Source organism: Nelumbo lutea, chromosome 1 (genome assembly GCF_056320005.1).
Source record: "Nelumbo lutea isolate HS-2025 chromosome 1, American lotus-T2T, whole genome shotgun sequence".
NCBI classification, from domain to species: Eukaryota; Viridiplantae; Streptophyta; class Magnoliopsida; order Proteales; family Nelumbonaceae; genus Nelumbo; species Nelumbo lutea.
Window position 1 is genome coordinate 65,641,925 of NC_142684.1, and position 24,424 is coordinate 65,666,348.

General features: G+C 40.1%; 1 protein-coding gene across 1 annotated transcript in view; it reads right to left on the minus strand.

Annotated features, from left to right (window-relative positions):
* Positions 1–24,424, minus strand: part of LOC148874992 (calcineurin B-like protein 3) — a 39,515-nt gene that overhangs the window by 10,295 nt on the left and 4,796 nt on the right. Inside the window, exons 3-7 of the mRNA XM_088963981.1 lie at positions 17,888–17,970; positions 17,715–17,774; positions 15,846–15,954; positions 15,480–15,532; positions 1,970–2,050 (exon numbers count right to left, since the gene is read on the minus strand). Coding sequence (XP_088820107.1) covers positions 1,970–2,050; positions 15,480–15,532; positions 15,846–15,954; positions 17,715–17,774; positions 17,888–17,970 — 386 coding nt within the window. The remainder of the gene's footprint in view (positions 1–1,969; positions 2,051–15,479; positions 15,533–15,845; positions 15,955–17,714; positions 17,775–17,887; positions 17,971–24,424) is intronic.

Here is a 24,424-nt window from a genome sequence, read left to right on the forward strand (position 1 = left end):
CCAAATGTCTCATGGTAATCAAAATAGCACTCTGCTCTGAGAATCCAAGGAGTCAAATTGCTGCCTGAAAAAACAGGGAAATGTATTCTTGTTGCTTGTGTTGCTCTAGGTCCTATTCTCCAGCTATTCTCATGGCTGCGCTCTTCTTGATTTTCCTTGCCGTTGTTTGTCAACATTTGATCCAATCGATTGAGGAGAGTGGTGAAGCCTTCCTTCATTTCTCCGAGGTCTAATGACATATGATGGATTTCTACCTCCATCTGATCCACCTGAGTGTCTACTTGAGTTGTTCTCGTGTTGGTCTTGTTGGCTCTAATACCAACTTGTTAGGAGCCTGCCTCACACAGAGCTCTTCGAGGGAGCCAACCTCCTGAATTAGAGAGAGAGAGAGAGAATGATGTTGAAAGGTCGATGGCTTTATTCCCTTATCTTTGATTATTTATACTGTTTTACAGAGCTCCCCTCACTTACATTCTTTAATTTCTTTTTCTGCTAAAACCACTGCAAGTGGATGGTCAGTTAGTTGGGTTGTTGACATGGCCTTCTCTTGTAAAACTGGCTAACCATTTTCTGTAGTTCTGTTTCAGCCGTCTTAACAATCTCCCAGAACAGAGCAACGGGAATACAGATCAATAAAATCATAGTTTTAATGCCACCACAGATTCTTGGCCAGCAACTAAAGATTTCAGCCAGATCTGCCATAGAACACCTATCCACCTTAAATAGCTTGAAGAAATAGGACCAAATTGGACATGTGAACTTGCAGTGCAGAAGTGAGAAACATCTTCCTCTTCAGAAAAACACAGCACACACCTACTTGGAAACTGAAAGCCTCTGAGCTTCAGGTTATCCTGGGTTAAAATGCATCTTCTCACAACCAACCAAGCAAAAGCTTCAGCCCTAGGAAGCACTGGTTTTCCCAAAACACCCCCTAACTGGATCACCCTCCACCTGATTTCTGATCAAAGCCGCGTACATTGATTTGACAGTAAACTTCCCATCCTTACGTTCTTTCCATAATCTGACAACTGCAACTGAGGGATTTATCTCCAAGGCCTGAAGTTTTGCCAACAACTCCACACACTCCTCCACCTCCCAATCGAACAAGGGTCTTCTGAGATATGGATTCCAGATCACAGCACCATTAACTACTTCATAACACTCTGAGATAGGCACTCCTTTCCTGCTCAAATTGTATAGCCTTGGGCATATTTCACAGAATTTCCCAACCCCAGATTAAATCATCTTCCCAAAACTGAATACTCGATCCACTCCCCACTTACAAAGAATAAAAGGAGATCATCAAAGACTTAAAGCTCATGATTCCTTTTCATACAGTAACACCATATGAGTGCCTCACCTCCTTTGAGTTCCACCCGGAATTCACCACCCCATACTTACAGGCCACCACTCTCCTCCAAAGGGCCTCTCTTTCTCTTCCAAACCTTCAAACCCACTTACCCAACAAAGCTTTGTTGAAACCTCCTATCCTTTTCACCCCTAACCCCCCCGTCTTTTTTGGGTCTGCAAACCACCTCCCACTTAACCAAGTGAATCTTCTTTATTTCAGCCCTAATATTCCACAGAAAATCTCTCTGTAATCTTTCAACCTCTCCCAGAAAGATGAATTATAAAAAGTAAAGATTATATCAGATTGCCATATAAATTACTAAACAAAATCAGGATTCTTTTTGATATGTGAGGATTTAGAGGCATCTTTTGTCATCCCAAAGTACATTTATGTACATGGTTTTACAGTTGCATTGTATTTGCTAATACATCTTTTTGTCATTAGGTAACAAAAGTCATTTTCCTTATTGTTTTTCAAAACAAAATACTTGTCAGAGAGAACATAGAAAGCTGAGAAGACCCAAAAAGCACACAAGATAAAAAGGCTGGAAGGTGGTCAAGAAAATTTATATGGAAGAAATAAGGAAAGAGAATAAACAGAACCAAACTAAGGAAGCACCTTGTCAATAATACTTTCTATAACATCATCTGAAAGATTCATTCCAGACTCAGCAAGCGTAGCTACTACCATTTGCTTCACCTGTACATATGAAAGAAGGTCAAAGTTCTGAAATGCCTGAGTAGAACAGAGATAAGAACCTATACCAGACTAGAGGTCTAAAACACCAGAAATGAAGTCAATATTTTTATATAGGCAAGTGAAAAAGGATTCTATTAAAAATGAAGGGCAAATCACCCTCAAACATGTATAAAAAGAGCTTTACAAGAGTAACATGATTCCCCCAACCTTGCTATACAAAAATGTTTAACTACATCAGAAAATAATAGACTTTCAATGATTAAAAAAGCTATCAGCGGGCACGTCCAGAAATGAAGTCAATATGCAGAGGGTAAACTTATGTTCACTGAATCAACAGTAAGGAGGGAGGGGGAACCAAAGTAAAGAACCAACTAGAAAACAGTCATATCAAGCATGAATCTCTATAATACAACCATTGCATCCCATTCAAGTATATGCCTTGCTTTAGTTTCCTTATTTCCAATACCCTTAATCTTGTTACATCACCCACTGCATATGAATCACATAAAACATGCTATTCCTGTTTACAAATCCTTAGTCTCAAGCCTACTTCATCATATTCTTACTATAGGTCATACTTAAAAAAAAAAAAAAAAAATCCAGTATAAGTTAAAAGGAGAGTTTCACATGACATATGGAAAAGAAAAAACACCGCATTAACATTTCCTATAAGAGATGGACAGGCTTGGATAGAAGATTTTTAATGGATGAGATTGTCATTTGGAAAGTCAATTATTTCTTTTCCCTTTTGACCAACAATAACAATAAAAGACACTTCATGGATGTAAAAAAAAAAGGAAATAAATTAACCCCTAAGCATATGGCCCACAGTGATTTGACAGTAGTGAACTAGTGCAGCTTACAGCCCAAAGCTTCCAGCACTTGATACTGATTCCATAAGTCTCTCATCTCCAACTCGCAAGTGATGAAACAATATTTTGTGAAGCACATTAAATCGTGCCAAGGAATATAAACTTTACATTGAACTGATTTAAAGACAATGAAAAGATAGTCGATGAACAAAGGTTGACCAAAAGGTATCCTGTGTTTCCTTCTTTTTATATAAGGTATAGATAAAGTAAACAAAATATCTAATAAAAAATAGGGAAAATTACAGATAGGTACCCTATACTTTCGGGGTACTAACACTTGAGGGCCTAAACTTTCAAGTGTGACACCTGAGTACCTTGAACTTTTGGAAATATACATCCAAGTCCAACTGTTAGTATTTCATCAGTTATCTTGACCACATAATGCCATGTGCACTTTTAAAACTTTTATAATCCCAAAAATATTCTTCTCTTAAAGCTCTCGCCCCGAACGAAGCTGAGACAAGAAAAGATCTGAACATTCCTGTGGATTCTCATTCACAACACAAGCCGTAGCAGCTTGAATTTCCGGCTGTGTGAGAGATCCACCATGAGGAATCTCTGGTGGGTTTTCCGGAAAATTGAACTTGTCATTCTGACCATGTAAGCAAAAGAGGGCAGCATCAAAGGCTCGAGCGATCTTTTGGGTGGTGCCATAGGATCCCAACAAAAATCATCTCACGGTTGTTGGGTGGCCGAATTTCTGAAACCCATTTGCCCCATTTTCACCATCAGCTGTTGACGAAATGCCTCTAAATTCACTGGTACAATTGTTTCCGCTGGAAAAAAGGGATTTTTCTCAGGTGTCAAGTCTCTGGTTGGTGAGGGTGAAGAAATGACAGCTATTCTATATATATACTGTAGGTGAGTCTTCAGTGTCTTTGTTTGTGGGTTGACCTGTGTCTTCATGGAAAATCTTTTCAGCTAGAGAAATTGGCTTGGAATTTGATTACTGTGTTTCTAGGAGAATAGAAATTAGAGCACCACCACCCATTTGCACCATTTGGGCTGTAAAGGGATTCTCAAGAAGTGGTGATTTAGGATTGCACCCTAAAAATTCAATTTAAACAGATATTTATATTGTTGTAATCAAACAATCTCTGTATGTTTTTCTGTGTTTCCTACAAAACCAGTTTGCAGCTGTCTCCCCCAAAAGAATTAAGGATGAATCACTCACTGAAATTTTGATCACCAAGCTCACAATTACTGTATTTAAGTTTCTTCATTTAACAACCCTTTCCAGATCCCATGGAAAAAAGTAGTCATCATCCCAGTTGTGAACATTATGTTTGAAAACTAACTCCTCTTCTTCTGCATTAATTTCAAGGCACTAAAAATACTTGAAAGAATGAAAGAGATCCTTCCTTTTCACCAAGGCTAAATCTAGACTTCAGAAATGTCTGATAAATAGTGACGATCCAAACTGTTTAGAAGTTGACACAGGCAGGAAGACTCAGGGCATTGAGTCCATGGTTTTCAAAACCGGACCGGACCGGACAGTTGGACCAGAAAAACTGGGAACCTGTCACCTGACTGGTTCCGTTTTACCCCAGAACCGTCATTTTGGCCAAAAACAGCAAATCACTGACCCGGGCAGTCGAACCATTCAAACCGTCCAGCGGTTTTTGGCCATTTTTTAAAAATTTTTTGTCAGAACAGGTCGTCTGTTCAGTTCGAACGGTCAGACCGTTTGATCCGGGAACTGGACCCCTAAACGGTTCGTTGTCCGGTCCAGTTTTAAAAACGTTGATCGAGTCAAGTAATAAAGGAGGATGAAAGAAGATATCATCTTATAAAATGGGAACAGGTATGCAAACCTAAAGAATTGGGAGGACCTGGAATTGGGAATTGAACAAAGAGAAATACAGGTCTACTAGGAAAATGGCTCCAGAGATTTCCTTTAGAAAGAGATAGATTGTGGCACAAGATCATTGGAAGCATTCACGGTATGGCAGAAAATGGTTGGGAGGCAACTTTGGCAACAGATACTTCTTCAGATGGAAGAATTTGGTTCCCTTCACCTAATGGCCTTTTCTCTTGAGCTTCCTTCTTTAACATTCTTGTCTTGCCAGAGCCTTTGGGGGAAATTTTCCCGGTTAAAGAAATCTGGTGCAAACCTATCCCCTCCTAAAGTACAAGCTTTGTGTTGGGAAGTGCTCCATGGGAAGATCAACACTTGTGATTCGCTACAGAAAAGAAGGCCAAACAAATGCCTTTCTCCTCATGTGTGTATCCTTTGCAAGGAAAGTGGTTAAACCCTTCCCCATTTAATTGTTACATGCCCTTTTGTTTCTTGTATATGGAAATATGTTTGTTCTCTCTTTGGTTGCAGATGGGATCCTCAATAGGATGCAGTAGACCTATTCAATTCTAGTTTCTTAAGGCAACGAAAGAAGAGAAGCAGAGTTATGTGGAGGACAGCAAGAGCAGTGCTGATCTGGACTGCATAGGAAGAAAGAAATCAGAGAATCTTTAATGAGAAGAGCAAATCAAAGGAGGAACTGTTTGAAAACGTAACAGTAAAAACAGCACATTAGGTAAAAACTTTGGATCTCTTTCAAGACTTCTCAACAAATGCCATAATAAGATCCCGGACTGAAGTGGAACGAACAGTTAAACCTGCAGAAAGTGTAAGAGTGGTTTGGAAACCTCCATCTTTTAACAAACTAAAGGTTAACTTTGATGGTAGCTCAGTGGGTAATCCAGGAAGGGCAGGAATAGGTGTTTTTAGAAACCACGAAGGAGTGGTGGTGGCATTATTTTCAAGACCAACTGGTTTTGGAGATTCAATATAAGTGATGGCTCTCTTACATGGATTAAGGCTTGTTGTACAATTTGGAGCAAGGGAATTGGAAGTGGAAGGAGATCCTCAGTTAGTCATATCTTGGTCCAAGAATATCATATCAGCTCCATAGAAATATAAACTTGCTTTTAGGGAGATCGACACCTTGGCAAAGAGATTCAATTCCACCTTTGGCTGGATAAGAAGGTCAACAAATGGAACGGCAGATGTATCGGCAAAGCAAGGAGCTCGTACAGATGGATTGTCTTGGACTAAATTGTAATCTAATGTATTTTGGGATGTTGGGACCTTATTAGCCTTTTTGGGATTTCATTGTAACTATAATTTGATTAGCTCTTGGGGATGACATCCCTGTCATAATATTATACTGCTACAGCTTTCTTTAAATCTAATAAAATAAATTCTTTTGTTAATCAAAAAAATGAAAACGAGGAAGCATTCACAGGGGAGAGAGAGGAAATGATAAGCATGAAGTCTTCTGAAAGAAACTTGGAGTTAGAAAGAGATGAAGGGATTGAGGTAATGAAGGAGAAAACTATTGACAGTGGGGGGAAGGATGAGAGAAAAGGAAGTGCTCACGAAGTGATTGGAGCAGAAAGCAGGGAAGGGGAGAGGGAGAAAGGAGGGAATAAAGTTGATCCCAAGGATATTATCTTTGAGAGGGAAGAGTTGATATGATAAACTAGTAGAGATAGACAGGTGGCAGTTGGAAAATCTCTTGGCATTTTCCTTTTGGGGGGAGAAGCAGTGGTGAAGAAGGCAATCAAACAATTTGAACAAAATAAAAGGCAGGAAAGTAACAAGAGAAGTGCAACTGGGGAAGGGTGACAAATGGGAGGAAGGTGAGGAAAGGAGTTAGATTTCGTTGATAAGAGTGAAGGGAGATGTGGGTATTCAATGCAGGTGAGAGGGTGAGGTATGGTCCATATGGATGTCTGTGGTTGCTCTATGTTGGTTTCCGGGCTCAGTTGATTTGTTCTAGAGGTTGCTTCTACTATTGGGTCACTAGTTTTTTCTTTTTTTTTGTTGTTGATCAGCAACACAAAAAAAATGATTTATTAATTTTAAAAAGGAGTACAACAAGGAGTTGTGGGCAAAGAAAAAGCCCAAAACTCAATTTCAATATTTACAAAACAGCCCAAAACATGGATTGTCTCTGAATTCCTTGTTTAGCTAATCCATCCGCCATGCTGTTTGCAGATCCCCTAATCCACTTTATTTGGATTATCATGTCCTTAGAAATCTGCTTGAAGCATCTGAATTCATTCTTTAGCTGCCATATTACTCCTTCCTCCTTTTTCAGCCAGCCCACAACAATTTTTTAATCACCTTCAACAATCAACTTGTCAATCCCCAATTCTTTAGCTTTCTCCACTAAAAACACTGCTTCCATCATTTCTGATCTCACCACATCTCCATGCTGAATAGGACCTCAAAACATGGCTAGAATATTTCTATTTTCTTCCATGATTAACCCACCAATACTCGAAGGTCCAAGATTGTCCATGCAGCTGCCATCAAAATTTAATTTCTTCCATCCAGCACATGGAGGAGACCAGGCCTCAATTATTTTTTGCCTTCTAGAGGATGAGTGAGCTATTGATCCCCATGAGCTGAAGAAATCTTCAACTTTAAAGTCTGCGAAGAGTTTTAAAGTTTTCACCCAATGTGTCACCCTTAAGGTTATAATCCTCTATCACAACTTCCTTACTCCTTTCTTTGTCTTCAAAGATTTTTAAGTTCCTTTAATCCCAGATTGTCTAGACCACTGCTGCTCTAGTGCATCTCCCCAAAATCTTGCCTCTTCTTTTAGAGCAACTAAAAAGATGAGAGTTGAATAATCCTTCCAAATTATCAAGAGGAAGCCATCTGCAACCAAAAAGAGATGGAAAAAACTCCCAAATAGAGATAGCAAAAAGGCAGGAAATTAGAAGATGAAAAGCAGTCTCACCATGAAACTTACATATGAAACACCAGCTTGGGGACAAGCACTAATTTGGTCTTTTTCTCTTGAGCAGATCACAGGTGTTAATGGAACCATGATACACTTTCCAACAGAAAGCATTGGCTTTTGGAGGAATAGGCCAAGACCAAATCTCCTTAGAAGGGAAAGAAGGAGAAGGGGAGGTGACTACAACAGATTTTTGTTTTTTATTTGATAAATGGTGGCTACAAGAGAATTCAAGAAGGATTTATAAGAATAAGCCCCTGAATGATTAAGTGCCCACACTCTGGAATTTGAACCACCATACCCCAATACCACTGAATTCAATAGGCTAAGCAAAGTGGAAACGCTAGGGATTTCCGACCCTCTAAGGATTCTAGTAAAGCCTAGATTCCAATTCAAGCCTGAATGGGAAGAGGATGAGCTGATAAAATGACACACCAGCTTTCCTTTAAAACTAGAAAGATCAAGAAGAGAGGGAAAGACCTCAGACAAGGGGGAGTACCCGACCCAGATATCCTCCCAAAACCTTATTCTCTGACCCAAAGCTAAGTCATACCTTATGGCTATGTTTGGTTTGAAGGAAAAGGTAGGGAAAGGAAGGGAAAGACAGGGAAACCTATACAAGGTTTGTAAAGGTTTCCCTTCATTTCCCTGCATTTTCCTTCAAACCAAACATAGCCTATATGGGTGAGGAACACAGGAAGAATGTCATTGATAGCCTTCCAGGGAGTAGCCAAAGTAGCTTTATGCAAGCCCGCATCCCACCCATTGTTTGATAGCCCATGGATACTTGAAATAACTCTATTCCACAACTTCTCATTTTCTTTAGAGAATCTCTAGAGCCATTTACTCAGCAAAGCCAAATTTTTCGACCTAACATTTCCAATGCCCAACCCCCCTTCCTCCTTCAACCGTACCACCTTATCCCAATTAATCAAGTGATCTTTCTTTCCCTCCCCCGGCTCCCAAAGGAAATCTCTCATAACCTCTCCTAAAAACTGACATAAAGTACACTAGGAGAGTTGCTAGAGTGGGTTTGATCAATGTTATTTGCCCTCCCATCGAAATATAATTCCTTTTCCATCTTGTTAGCCTTTTCTCAAACCTCTCCACTACTAGAGTCCAAAAACTACCTGATTTAGGTTGACGCCAAGGGGTAATCCTAAGTAACACAAAGGCCAATTCCCTTTCTCACAACCCAACGAATCTACCCTTGCTCTCAAATCATCATCCTCCAAGTTGATACCAGCCAATAAACTTTTAGACTAGTTGATTTTCAAATTGGAAATCCTCTCAAAGAGCTTCACTACCAACTTCAAATTTTCTACCCCTTCTCTGCCTTCCCCATCACAAAAAAATAAAAGAATATCATTTGCAAATTGCAAGTGGGAGACCAAAATTTTATTTCTTCCTATTACCCAACCCTTAAACAGCTCCATAGAGTTAGCCTTAAAGATTAGCTTACTTAAAACCTCAACTATTAGAGTGAATAGAAAAGGAGAGAGTGAATCACCTTGTCTAAGACCTCGAAGCCCCTCAATGAAATCAACTGCCGACCCATTAACTATAATAGAGAAGTGGCTTGTTTGCTAGCAACCTCTGATCCATTTACACCATAAAACCCCAAAGACACACCTCCTCATAATATTGATCAAGAAAACCCAGTCCACTAAATCATAAGCTTTCTCCAAATCCAACTTGATTGTTATTCCCTTTTCTTCTCCAACCTTTTATAAGCCTCCACACACTCATTTGCAATTAGAATCTAATCAACTATTAGTCTGTCTTGGATAAAAGCCCCTTGGAACTAGGATATGAGAGGAGGGAGGACCTTTTTAAGTCTCAGAGAAAGCACCTTGGCAATTATCTCATAGATACCAAACACTAGGCTTATAGGTCTGAACTCTGAAATCCCCTGGTTGGGTGGCACCTTTCTTCTTTGATGTCAAGGCTAAGAAGGTTGAATTCATTCCCAGGCTGACTACTCCCCTACTATGGAACTTCCCAAAAAAAAACCTTTAATTAGATCATCTTTAATTATCTCCCAACAATCTTGACAAAAAGCCATTGTGAATCCATTAGGCCTAGGAGCCTTAGATCTATCCATGGAGAAAACTGTTTCCTTAATTTCAACCTCAAAACTTTTCTCCAAAATGTCCACTTGATTTTCTTCCAAACAATCCCACTCAAGCCAATCCAATGACCACCTCTCATTAATTAGCCTACGATATATTGATCTGAAATGGTATGCAAAGGCCCTGGCAATTCACCTTGATCTATTATTTCAACTCCCCCCCCCCAACACACACACCCCAATAAAGATGAGATTGAACTCTTCCTTTTTCCACCATTTGCTATAGCATGGAAAAATGTTGTGTTCCCTTCCTTAATCCACCTCTCCCTTGACTTTTGCTTCCAGCTGATCTCCTCTCTCAATAATCTCTAGCTCCTTTTTTAGAGACCATCTCCTCTCCCTATCATGATCATCAAGTACACCTTGCATCTCCTTCCTGTCAATCTCCTCAATTTGCAAAATAATACTGGTTTTTTTTTTCTCTTCCAATCTCCCAAACTTAACTTTATTCCATTCTTTAATTTCTCCCTTCAATATCTACAGCTTCTTCAGAAATTTCTGACCTTCCCAAATAGGTTGTGGTATGTGGGTATCCCACCACTCCTTAACCTTTTCCTTGAATTCCGAATGGGTAAACTACATATTCTCAAATCTAAAGGGAAATGGACCTCCAGCATTGGATCTCTTAAACAAGCATATTGGCCAGTGATCAGTAACTCAAGGTAAGGTTTTTCCCATCAAATTCGTCCAATGTTCTTCCTAGTATAGTGACACCAAGAATCTGTCCAAACTAGAGCAGATAGGGTTAGCTTGAAGATTAGACCAGGTAAAACAAGGTTGACCAAAAGGGATGTCCCTTTACTCAAGATCCTCAATAAAGTTGTTAAGTTTCCTCATGCTTGAGGTAACCCTTTGTCTACCTCCATTTGATTCCTCCCCAAACCTGACTACATTAAAGTCTTCTCCTAGGCACCAAGGTCCATCCCACAAACCTCTAATGTCGGCTAACTCTTCCCACGTTACATTTCTTTTTCTGTAAGAGTTTGGACCATAAACATTGGTAAGGACACATTCAAACCCATCCTGAGTATTCAACTTAAGCAAAACTGAGAATCTTCCCACTAGTTCTTCACTGCAATTAAACATGTACTCCTTCCAAGCTGTTATTATTCCTCCTAAGGCACCCCATGCTGGAGCATAACTCCACTAAATCTCTCTCCCCCCAAATACCTGATCCATTTGCTATCTACCTCCTAAACCTTGGATTTGTGGATCAGCACTAAGTCCGGTTTCTCTTTCTTCAACAACTCCCTAATCAGTCTTCTCTTTCTTCAACAACAATGCCCTAAACCTCCTTTTCTTCCTCCTCCCCTGGCACTAAACTCTTTGTCCCCTTCAGCGTCATTAATAAGCTTCTCCACTTCATTCAGTTTTCTCCTTTTCCTCCCCTCACTTTTCCTTTTTTTTTTTTTGTTTAAGAACTCATCTCCTTAGATTTCTCTACATTAAGCCCCATTCTTCCAGCTAGGTCCACCACTGGGTCTTCTTCCTCATGTATCCTTTCCCCCAAGATGCCTACTTCAGCTCTGATCTCAATCCCTTTTTCTTTAATCACAACACTCATTTTTCTCCACTTTCGTGTTTTCATTGGATTTTTCTCCCTCCTTCCAACATTCTCCACTTCTCATGCTTTCCCCGGAATCCTCTATCTCCTTTCCACAATCTGTCTTTGATCCTCCCTTTGAGTCTTCCCCAATCTCACTCACAACAACATCAGATGAATCCATTGACCTTTGCACAACGGGAGCAAGATTTGGGCTGCCTACAATAGCATTTGAGGAAAGGTCAGTAGCAAAACAGAAACAGTAAAGTTACAGGGAATACCAGAGTTCAAAGGAGGATCTTGTTCTTTTTCAGATACCATGTTGCCCTGAATAGGATCCTGGATGCCAATCGGACCAAAGTCAGTTTTCTCTATTTGATTGTGTTCCCTAGTTGCATTAACCTGATCCAAGCTTGGTCTTGTGGCCCTTGCTGGAGTTTCCTTCGAAGTTTTAGAGTTCTCTTGCTCAATCACCACCTGACTTTCCAAAATTTTCTACTCGACTAAGAGAGATCTTCCAACTGTTGTTCGGTTACAGGAAGAGCCCTACTAATCCTGAACCAGTTACATCAAACTAGCATCATTTTGCAGTTGCCCTTATTGCTGAAAATCTATTGACAAGCTTTATCCTCCTGCCCAAGCTGCTTATATACTTTAATGTCAGAACACTCCTCAACCTGTGTTTCACTAAACTTCTCCGCCTCAAACAGGGCACCAATGTGCATATCCTCTTCGTCCTCCAAGCAAACTTGGATAGTTCCATCAACACTTCCAAAGCTAGAATCGTCGTCAGAAAGGCTCTCCTCAGAATTGCCGTAGCTAAGCCACTAGTAGTCATCGTTATTGTCCCCCTGAACTTCCTTCAAATGGGCATATCTAGTGTTGGGCTTGTCTTGTATCAACTGAGAGTGCTTGACCCACTGTAACTGGATCGAATTTCCCATGTTTTTACTGTTAGAGCTTGGCGGGGACGATGATACACCCACCTCAAAATCTCCCATTGTCCACCCTTCCACGACCCCACGCGTGAGATTTAAGTTATCATGTGAGGTCGGTTTAAAGCAAGACCTAGTCGCTCGGTCCGCCCCAATTGTCATCAGAAAAGCTCTCCTCAGAATCGCCGTAGCTAAGCCACTAGTAGTCGTCGTCATTGTCCCCCTGAACTTCCTTCAAATGGGCATATCTAGTGTTGGGCTTGTCTTGTATCAACTGAGAGTGCTTGACCCACAGTAACTGGATCGAATTTCCCATGTTTTTACTGTTAGAGCTTGGCGGGGACGATGATACACCCACCTCAGAATCTCCCATTTTCCACCCTTCCACGACCCCACGCGTGAGATTTAAGTTATCATGTGAGGTCGGTTAAAAGCAAGACTTAGTCGCTCGGTCCACCCCTGATTCAGAAATCTTTAAACCCACTTTCTCCCCTTTTAGAGCCTTCACGTAGGACAATGAACCATTTCTTCTAAATTCAAAAAAAATTGAAAACCCAGCTATCAATGGGCCTTTAGAGCCTAATGAAATCTTGTCCAACAATCTATTTCCCTTTGGGGAAAAAATGACATTAAAGCTCAAGCCTTCCTTAATTTTTTCTCCACGTGGCCTTCTACTTGCCATGTAGTCATCATCTTCAACCTTTCTCCCTTTCTTCCAGAGTGTCGATTCAACTTCCGATGCTATCCATACCTGCCTCCACCTCCCATTGCAGAAAACTTCAATCATTCTCAGAATCTTCTCCAGCTTGGACATACCTACCTGCAAGGTAGCCACATGAAGATCAGACAAATCCATTTCTTGAAGGGAACCTCCACACAACGCTGCAATCTGGATAAGAAACTCCTCTGTCCAAACATTGAACGGGAAGTCCCACTATTTTCAGGCTAATGGCATCGCACTCTACTTCCACCTTGTTGCAAGCGGACTTCCAGTTTTCTACAATTGCCACTCCCTCTCTAGTGGCAGCTCTGAGTAGATTATCAAATTGGCTGCCCAAATCTAATACTGCTGCATTTCCACCAAAAGGGCAAAGAGCTGCCCTTTCCATTGCTGGAACAGAGGCCATTATATCCTGTAAAACTCCTCCCCATTCAGCCACCTTTCTATCCAATCTAACCACCTTTCTTCTTCTCCACTCCTCCATACTCCCCTCAGCCATCAATTTCGAGCATATGGAACTTCCACAAATGCCTCCTGTCTGTTTCTTCACGTCATAGGTATTCTCAGACAAGTGTCTCGACTCTGGGGAAACCATAGGAGCCTTCATGCATTCTGCTCGGTTCTCCAGAAGCCACATCCTCTGTTCATAAATGCCCAGGGCCTCCACAAACATCAGCCACCCTTGTTTTTCTTTTCCAGCAGGAATACAAACTATCTGCTTCTTACCAAGTCCAAACATTTCTGTTATTGTTCTTCTTCTCCACAATGAACTTTTTCTTTTGCAGACATAGTTCCCCTTTCCATCCAGTCTCTGTGATGGCAAATAAAGTGCCATTGATGAACCCTTTCAACCAACTTAAAGCTTCCCTGCTAACACCACTACAGATCTTTTGTCTTCTCTGATTTTGATCACCGAGTTACCACCTGTCTCTTCTAACAAGAATATCTTTTCCACAACAAAAAAAAAAAGAACTTCTTCCACCTATTAGCCAGAACAAACCTCTCCTCCATCCTTCTTCGTGCACCCAGCTCCTGCAGTCTTATCATTTGGGGGCCTTTTGTTTGGGATTTGGATGCCTGTTGTTTCTTATGTCTTATGGAGGTTTTCCCTCAACACCATTCTAGGCTGTATTTGTTTTTTTCTTTTGATTTAATAAACTTTCTTTTTACTTATCGAAAAAAAGAGGATCCTTTTTCTATTTTTATCTAATTTAATTACCTTTTGGTGAACGTCTGCAACGTTATTTTCATTGTTAAAGTGATTTGAGTCAATTTTTAGTTCTAGTTTCTAACAGAGCAGGAAGGTTACCAAGGTTAAGGCCTCTAAGTTACAGAGGTGCTGAAATGTTTTTGTTGGCATTATCTCTTATTAGCAAGGCTATCTATGATATGTTTTTATATATTTTTCTTGTCTGATAAAACTGCTGTTGGCTGACCAACAGAATCTGACACATTCAACTATATAGTGGATCCCAGAGCTGAAACTCTATTCTCCTACAGTGCCACTTGTGCTGGTTGAGACCAAACTTGGTAATATCACTGAATTCAAAAAAGAAAACAAGCATTGTAATAGTGAAATGACATTTACATTTTGATCAACCTCATTTGAAGGCCCCATTGTTAAGCATGTTTCATGCAGAATATTGCCTAGGACCATAGAAGCCTTTAATCATTTCTCAATTCAGATTTGGAGTACACTAACTTCTAAGGATTCAATGGTGTCACCCGACTCATCTCAGATTCAGCAGCTCTTCCTTCATGGATGGACTTGCACGAAGGTTCTGTCATTTTCATCTGATAGGTACTTCCGTAACAAAAATCAGTTTTATTTTCTGAATAAGTTCATGTAGAGCAGTGTTTCCAGTCTAATACAACCATTACACCCTCTTAAATTGTCTATGTAATTTGTTTAATTTTCTCTGAAGTTGTGGTATTAATCTTAAATAAATCTGAAGATAATGGGCAGTTTGGTAATTTTACTAATATCTACTGTAATGTCAGATAACGGTGTTAGACTTGTGCGTATATTTCTGAAAGTTTAGGGTACTCAGGTGTTGCACTTGAAAGTTCAGGCCCCTAAGTGTCACTACCCACAGAGAAAAGTGATGCATTCAATCAGTTAAAATGCTATCCAGTACCACTTGAAAACCATGATGTTCCATCAAAAGACCAATTAAACATCACTTTAATGTTACAAATTTAAAAAAAAAAATCATGTCTATCTAATACTGCTCAATGAAACTACAAACAGAATGCTGATTCCTAGAGTCCAAGAAAGGACACAATTGTCAAAAAATCCATGCATTCATAATGTAAACAGGAAAGTTATAGTACCATTATAGTTTGTCACATTACATGTTTCATTTTACTTCAATCTTAATTCAGTATGAAGTAAAAATCTAGTGCCTCCAATTGGACCTCAGAAAGCTGTACTTTTACAACTATTGGTTAGTTTGATTAAGGCATCAGAATATACCTCCTGTCTCTCAATGAAGCCTTGCTGCTTGAGATCATATAGTTGAAAAGAAACTGCAAGATAACAAAACATAAATTAGAATTGCCAACATATTTCAGTATATGAAAAGATAGGATGCAGTCAAGGAACATAAAAACATGCATGAAATGAGAAATAAGAGACCATTAAGAAAATTAAATTGCCACCTAAATAATTCAGCAAGCACTTACAGATTCAATAACCTTTCATTTACTTTTCATTATTTGTCAATATGTCTCCATGTTTCAATGTTTTAAAAAAAGGAACATGAGCTATAACCAATGAAAATTAAAGGAGAAGGCTAAAGAAGATATAAACTTTGATGAATGTAAGTTTGATATAGCTTACAATCAATCTTATCATCAGTTGGTGCATTAGGATGAAAGACTGAGAGAGCACGTGCAAACTCCTCAAAACCTAATATTCCATTGTGCTTTGTGTCAAACAAGTCAAATACCTGCAAATTTTGAACCAAGGACATGCATCAAGAAGTTTTTATTTGAAAGTTTAAAGGAGAAGCGATAAAGTTTGAAAAAGAAAGAAAAAAATACACAGCAGCAGTAAAGTTTACCAGGCTACAGCATGAGACACAACATATCCCCCACAAAAGAAAACAGATCATGTGTTTGCACATGGATGTTGTCTAACTATAATTTGGTATTTTCCTGACCTGAATTCTTTCTGAACTAGTAAGTGAAGTAATGCAATACATGGGGTTGAGTAGAAATTTGGTTAGGTTTGGGTTGGAAAATTTGGGTTTTGACATTAGTTTAGGTCCAAGCCAAGATCCATGTAACCCAACCCAACCCATCTAATTTGAGAGAGAGAGAGAGAGAGATTTAATAATGATTTTATTGGAGAAAATAATGATAGATTTTATTAAAGAAAAGCTAAGGTGGCATTTGATAAAATTGAAATCTGAAATCTGAAAAGCGAAAATGTGCTTTTTTTTGTTTTTTAAAGCCTCTGTGATATTAAAAAGAAAGGAGGGCATTTTTAGTCATTATGAACCATCTAAAAGACATCTGAAAACATTCCGTGCATGGGCCACCTCTTACCAAATCAGACCATTTATCACTTTTAGAGATTTAGAGATATGGTTTAGGCATTAAAACAAATGAGACCCAACCTCTGAAAAACAAGATTTTCTTATTTCAGATGCCGATTTAGAGCAACCAAACACTGCCTAAGACTCAATAGGGTTTTATTATGGCCAGTGTTTTAAAAGGCATCAGAGGTGTATGCCTGGAGGCACACTCCAGGCAAGGCACCCCCAAAACGCCCTGAGGTGTATGCCAGAGGCGTCCATAAGTATTGCCTCATGCATGCCTCATACAAAAAGACAGAAAGAAAGAAAGAAAGGAAAAGAAAGGAAAGGGAAAGAAAGAGAAAGGAAGAAAAGAAGAATAAAGGAGGAAAGAAAGAGAAAGGAAGAAAAGAAGAATAAAGGAGGAAAGAAAGAAAAGGAAAGGAAAGGGAAGAGAACGGAAAAGAAATGTTGGGTGCTCGCCTCCACTTTGACAAGACCTCCCCTTTGAGCTAGTGTTATGCATCTTCATTCTTAATATAAGACATCTTTCAATTAAATAAAAATAGAAAGAAAAAAAAAAAAAGATGAGATCCTCCTTCCTCCGATTACGCCCCTTACGTTCTGAACTATGCCTCATGCCTATAGATATAAACCACATAGTTTAAATATACATTCTATGTGGATACCTTTGGTTTAGTAAATAAGTCTACAAGAATATAGCCATGAGGTCATGTGCCTTAACATAAAACATGAAAAGATATTAGTCGAGAATATCATAGATGAGAGAACTAGCGAATGAAGAAGAAAGGAGAATGATGGAGGAAAATTGAGAATAAGCTACTCAACAACATACTACCTCAACTTTTTTTAATCATCAAAACAATAAATAAGGGGGCATGTATGCCCTTTTTTTTTATCAGCAAGGGCATGTATGCCCTTGATACAGGATATGTCACCCATTTGGTTAACCATATATGTTAAAAACATAAAGGACTCTACAGCCAGGGTTCAAATCTTGGAAACAGCCTCTCTGTATGTGCAGGGATAAGGTCCATACATCTATCCTTCCCAAGACCCCACATTGGCAGGAGCCTCATGCACTGGGCTACCCTTTTCTTATGACACTGTTAAATGAAAACTAATCAACAAACTGACAAAATGATAAGGCTTGAAAAGCAAAAGAGTACCCGATCCGCAAATAAGCTTTCTTTTTTGTTTGTCTTGAACAATGCCAACTGAAATTCTTCCTGCAATAAAATAGTTGAATTTGTTAGCAATTAAAACTATATAATTGTTTAAATTAAGTAAACAAAATATAAAATCTCAAATTCTCCATATACTAGAAGGGCCTGAAGTATACCTTGTTGATCAATCCGTCATCAATTACAGCACTGCTGATCTTCTTAAACAGTTCATATAATGCTTCAATTTCACTTACACTAACTGCAATAAAAAAGCAGGAAACTTTTACAACTTTTTATTGACATTATTACATTAACTGGAAGTAATTTTCAACAACCCAAAAAAAACACAAAAAATAACAAAATTAAAACAAAGCAACACATCACCAAACAAAAGTTATGCAATGAATAAAATCCTCATATAATCACAAACATCAGAATTTCCGTAGCTGCTCAGCAATGAAAGTATGCAAACTGGTTCATACAATCTGATTCACCCAAGCGTAGAGCAGAAGTTGAATCAAATGCATAAGGAGCATGGGATCACAAGATTTATTAAAAAAAATCTAAATGCAGGTGTGCTTTTTGTGAGTTATATTAGACTTAAAATCTTATTGTGAGTGTTAATTTTTGTCTGACTGGTTTAGCCATTTGAATTGTTAAGGGACATTGCAAAACCAAAATAATAACAGACTTACCTGCAATTAGTTTATATTTTATCCATTAGAAAATAATCCTAAATTTCATATAATGGCATAAAAACAGGCTGAAAAAATGTGAAGTTGATGTGCCATGGATTGAGGTTTTCCTCCTGGTTTGACATGCATAAGCTCAGGGGAACCAGCCTGATTTGCTCTGTCATGTGGACTCCCAAATCAGCTAACAGATAGCCAGTTCCTAGCTAGGGACAGAATCTCTCAGTAAAACTTATGCTAGCGTGAGCCTGCACTGGGAGACCATTGTAAAGACTAAAGAAATGTGAAGGGAGGTGGGGGGAATGAGAATAGTCGGTTTTAAGCTGCTCCTGATTTTTGTATGACTACGTCCTATGAGTTTGGGGTTCACCCTCATTTGTACTAATATCTATAAACATTTTTGATAGGTAAAAGAAAAAAATTTTACACAACAACTGCAACAACAAAACAATGCAGATGCTAGGCACAGCTGCACAGGTCAATCTTCCACCTCACCAAACTCGTCTGGGCCTCCCTCCTCATCCCAAATTTCTCCCCCTAACGCTTCAAGGACCTTTCTGAAGCTGTCTTCTTTCCTCTCCTCTCATATGCTTCAAAGGATCTCTTGACAGTGTAGCCGGCCAGAGATAAGTGGAAGAGGAGAGAAGAGAAGAGAAGGGAAGAGAAGAGAGGAGAGAAAGAGAGAAGGTTTGCAATGTAACAGTACTGGCGGCGCTAGTGTTTATTTTACTATATATAGGGCGACAGAAATAACAAGGAAAAATACCCTTGTGCCCCTGAGTACAATAACAGACATAACAGAAATAAAAAACGAAATAAAAAAACACTTTAATTAGCCAAACAGGCCCTAACATCTGCAACTAAGTTATTTTAACATTATTCCAACACTCCCCCTCAAGTTGGAGCATAGATGTCAATCATGCCCAACTTGTCACACAAATCTTTGTGCCGCACATGATGAAGACCTTTGGTGAAGATATCTACCAGTTGCTCTTCCAAGCTGACATATGGTGTGCACACTTCTCCACTTTCAAGTTTCTCTCTGATAAAATGCTTGTCCACTTCAATGTGTTTCGTCCTATCATGCAGAACTGGATTAGCAGCAATATTGATGGCAGCTTTATTGTCACAGTAGAGTGACATAGGATTGCTTACTGCGAAACCCAGTTCACCTAACAGATTTCTTATCCCCATGATTTCCGCAACCCCATTAGCAGCAATACTCTGCTTCAGCACTGGATCTAGCCACCACACTTTGTTTTTTGCTTCTCCATGTGACAAGGTTTCCTCCTACAAAAGCACAATAACCACTGGTAGACTTTCGGTCATTGACTACTCCTGCCCAATCTGCATCAGTATATACTTCCACTTTTAAGTGACTGTGTTTCTGGAACAACAAACCAGCTCCAGGAAACTTCTTGAGATATCTCAAGATCCTCTCTGCAGCCTCAAAGTGAGTTGTCATCGGGCTGTGCATGAATTGACTAAGGAACATCTTTACATCCACTGCATAGGCAATATCAGGTCTGGTCATAGACAAATACAGAAGTCTCCCTACGAGTCTCTGGAACATCTTTACATCTTTCAAAAACTCTCCCTAACGGTCTCCCAGATGGTGATTAGGTTCAATAGGTGAATGAGATGGTTTTACCCCCAACTTGCCTGTATCTTCTAGTAGATCTAGTACATACTTCCGTTGGGAAATAAAGATGCCCTTGTGAGAACGGGCAACTTCAATTCCATGAAAGTATCGTAAGGGGCCTAGATCCTTCACCTCAAATTTAGTGGCTAAGATTTTTTTTAGTCTCTGGATTTCAACCTCCCAATCTCCTGTGATCACTATGTCATCCACATACACAATAAGAGCTGCAATTTTACCTTCACCTCTTTTTACAAACAGGATATGATCTGACTGGCATTGTTTGAATCCCATATGTTGGACTGCTAAATGGAACTTACTAAACCAAGCCCGAGGTGATTGTTTCAACCCATATAAGGACTTTTTCAACCTGCACACCTTTTGTTTACTGCCTTTGGCACAGAACCCTGGGGGTTGGGTCATGTACACCTCCTCCTCCAAGTCACCATTCAAGAAGGCATTCTTGATGTCCAATTGGTGAAGATCCCAGTCAAGATTTGCTACCAAGGAAAGGAGAATCTGGATGGAGTTCATCTTCGCTACTGGAGCAAAAGTCTCTGCATAGTCCACTCCATATACCTGTGTGAAGCCTCTTGCTACCTGTCTAGCCTTGTACCTTTCAACAGTTCCATCAGCTTTGTGTTTCACTGTGAACACCCACTTGCACCCCACTGGTTCCTTCCCCTCAGGAAGATCTACCAACTCCCACGTACCATTTTTGTGTAAGGCATCAATTTCTTCCTGCATTGCATCTGTCCATTCAGGTTTTGACAAAGCTTCTGCCACAGTCTTAGGGATGGGAACACTATCCACAGAGGAGAGAAAGGCACGGTACGAAGGTGAAACATGCTCATAGGACACAAAGTTAGAGATAGGATGATTAGTGGTACAAGATCTAACACTCTTTCTCTTAGCAATAGGAATATTAAGATCATTGGGGACAGGTGAATCAACATTTAAAGGAGCAATGGGAGCAAGTGTACCTGGCTGATGAGACGGATCTGCCTCAGGTGAATCCGATGATGTTGGTTGCATAGTGTTCGGCTCCACGGCTCTTGAACTCTGCTGGCCTGGTTTCTTGCCCTGATCTGGTGCTGACTTCTTACCCAAATCCTGTGCCCATTTAGGTTTTCCATGGAGATCCCAGCATGTCTCTTTAGTGTGTCGTGTCTTCTGGCAGTGAGTGCACCAAAGCTTGTTTTTATCTTCTGATTTTTTCTGAGTGTCACCCCTTTTAAAGCGACCTCCGACATTTGTGTCTGAATTTCCCCAGACCGTTAGGGCAACTGACTCCCCTTCTACACCATTCATCACACTTCTTCTGCTTTCTTCTGACTGCACCAAGGCATACACCTCCTGGACTGATGGCAAGTCTTTACTACCCAAGATCTGTACCCTAATGGACTCATATGACGGATTCAGCCCTAGGAGGAAGGCAAACACGCGTTGCTGTGATACAAGTGACTTATAGGCCTTTGCATCTTCATCACACTTCCAATTCACATTCTGATAGTGATCAAGTTCTTTCCATATTGATGTCAAATCAGAATAGTACATCGAGAGACTCCTCTCCCCCTGCTTGCAAGTAGAAGATTCAGCTTGTAGTTGATATATCTTGGCATAGTGTCTCTGTTCTGAATAAGTGGACTTCACTTGTTCCCATATCTCACAAGAAATTTCAGCCCACATAAAAGTCTTCCTTACTTGTGGCAGCATTGAAACCAAGAGCCAAGACATCACCATACTGTTCTCTTGGTTCCACCTATCATGCTCAGTACTTCCATACTTTGGTTCCTTTACTCTCCCACTGATGTATCCTATTCGCCCCCTAGCAGTGATGTAGAGTTTTATCCCCCTAGACCACTCAAGGTAATTCAGACCATCAAAGGGAATGACAGCCATGGGAAAGCTCATATCCATTCCCCCACTCACTCCATTGTGGCTCCCAGAGATCTCTGAAGTAGCAGAATTCTCAGTCGACATGGTCAAGCAGCTAATCAGTCCCACACACCGGACTTAGGACCCCTTCTTACTCCACAAAACAATGCTCTACTCAGTTCACACCCACACACTCGGGTTCACCAACCAGATTGAGCACAAACAGTACCAAATTCTGGACAAAATTGAGGTAATATTCGGCAATTTCAGACCTGTATAGTTTTATCAGCCCCCACCTACTAGAATTCCAGAATGTCTAACAGCCACTAATCAGCAGGAGAGATCCTTCTTACTTATAGTCAACTCAAACCATTGAGAAGACAGGTCAGCATTGACCTACAGTTGTCTTAACACATGAACAAGATCACACGATCCAAGAAAACTAGGGTTACACAGGTTCGACAGCATTCAACCGCCCTAGATTCATAGGGTTTTCACTCGGCACATGACCAAGGAGAGTAAAGAAGAGAAAAAATAGAGAGAATTGTACCAGTCGCAGCTATTCTGTAGTCCAGAATCAGATTTCCTTTCTGCTAGTCTGTTTGATCTGTTCTTTGGGTTGATCGATCTTCTCTTGACAGTAGGGTTGATCGATCTGCTCTCTTTTAATCAGCATTCCCGCTCTGATACCATCTTGACAGTGTAGCCGGCCAGAGATAAGTGGAAGAGGAGAGAAGAGAAGAGAAAGGAAGAGAAGAAAGGAGAAAAAGAGAGAAGGTTTGCAATGTAACAGTACTGGCGGTGCCAGTGTTTATTTTACTATATATAGGGCGACAGAAATAACAAGGGAAAAGACCCTTGTGCCCCTGAGTACAATGATAGACATAACAGAAATAAAAAACGATATAAAAAACACTTTAATTAGCCAAACAGGCCCTAACAACTGCAACTAAGTTATTTTAACATTATTCCAACAGGATCTTCTCACAATATTCTCTCCCCCTATGAAGAACAAGCCCAAGGATTTACCAATTTCCACTTCTCTGTCAACTAGCATCTTCAAATCCACGCTTCCTTTCTTTGTTCCCTTTTCCTTCAGCATCACCATAGCAGAGACCTCTTTCAAATCAAACTCATCCCTAAAAGCTTTTTCTGACAAGTCAGGCTTATTAAACTCCTGTTTAGAACCATCCTGAAAAGGCTTCTGGGCAAGGGTTCTCAACACTCGAAGATCTACATTTAACCCCTCTTCTTTTATAAATCCTTTTATACTTATTTTTTGGTCCAGCTCCCACCAAACCCTCCTTTAGCCTCGAAAAGACCTTCATGATGTGAACTACGTTTAACTTGCTTGAAGTTCCAGTCTTCTTTGGGGTCTCCGAAACATCGCCACTTTCAACTACACTCGTCTCATTTCCCCTACGACCCAAGTCAACTCCCAGCCTACCAACAAGTAACAACCACTTCAGAAACCAAATAACTGGCACCTATCCTATGGCACGTGTCTTGATTTACGTTATCTAAGTCAGAACCCTGCTCACCCTCAACTTCTAATAAGCCATCTCCTTCTTCCTTGTCTCCTCCCTCCTCCCACTCCTTGATTTTGTGCACCACCTCCTCTACCACTGCCTCTACCCTAGCTTTACTCACATCCCCTACTCCCAGTTCCTTCTCTAGGCTTCCTCTCTGTAAACGAGAAACAGGACCCCTACACTCCTGGCTTAACTCCAGGCACAACAAAATGGGGTTCGACTCTTTCTTCCCTTCCACTGGATGAAACGCCAAAACATTGGACGTGCTCTCACCACAACTACCTAGAGGAAGCTACTTAGAGTTTGAAAAGTCTTCGCAAGTGGTCGAGCAAGGCAACTCGTTCATTGCTCCAAGAAAGTCACTAACTTCTCCTTTTACCTTCCACCCAAGAAGTATGACATCACAAAAGAACACAAAAATTTTGCTTTTTGATGCTCTGGATATTAGTCAGGTAGTTTTACTGGTTAATGTAACAGAAGGGATGATGCTTATAGTGAAAACTATGCTTATGGTAGATGATATAAATGTCTTCTACACTCGACAGCCACAAGAGCTAGAAACATTCAATAAGGAAAACTAAGAGGTAATGAAATCTTGACACAACAGTTGGGTTGCTCCATTGCAACCTAGGTGACCAGGGTTCGAATCTTGGAAACAGATTCTCCATGTATCTGCAGAAGTAAGGCTTAGTACATCTGTCCCTCCCCAGACCCTGGATGGGAGCTCCATGCATTGGGCTGCCCCTTTAAGAGGTAATGAAAAAAAATACTGGTAGTAACAGTATACAACAACAAAGACATGAATACATCATCATTCATCATTATCTAAGCCTTGTCCCAACTATATGGGGCCGGCTACACAAATCCTATTTCACCATTTCATTCCATTCAGCACCACATCCATTGCAAGACATGAATACATGGCAAGCACAAAACCACAGACATGAATACATCATCATTCATCATTATCTA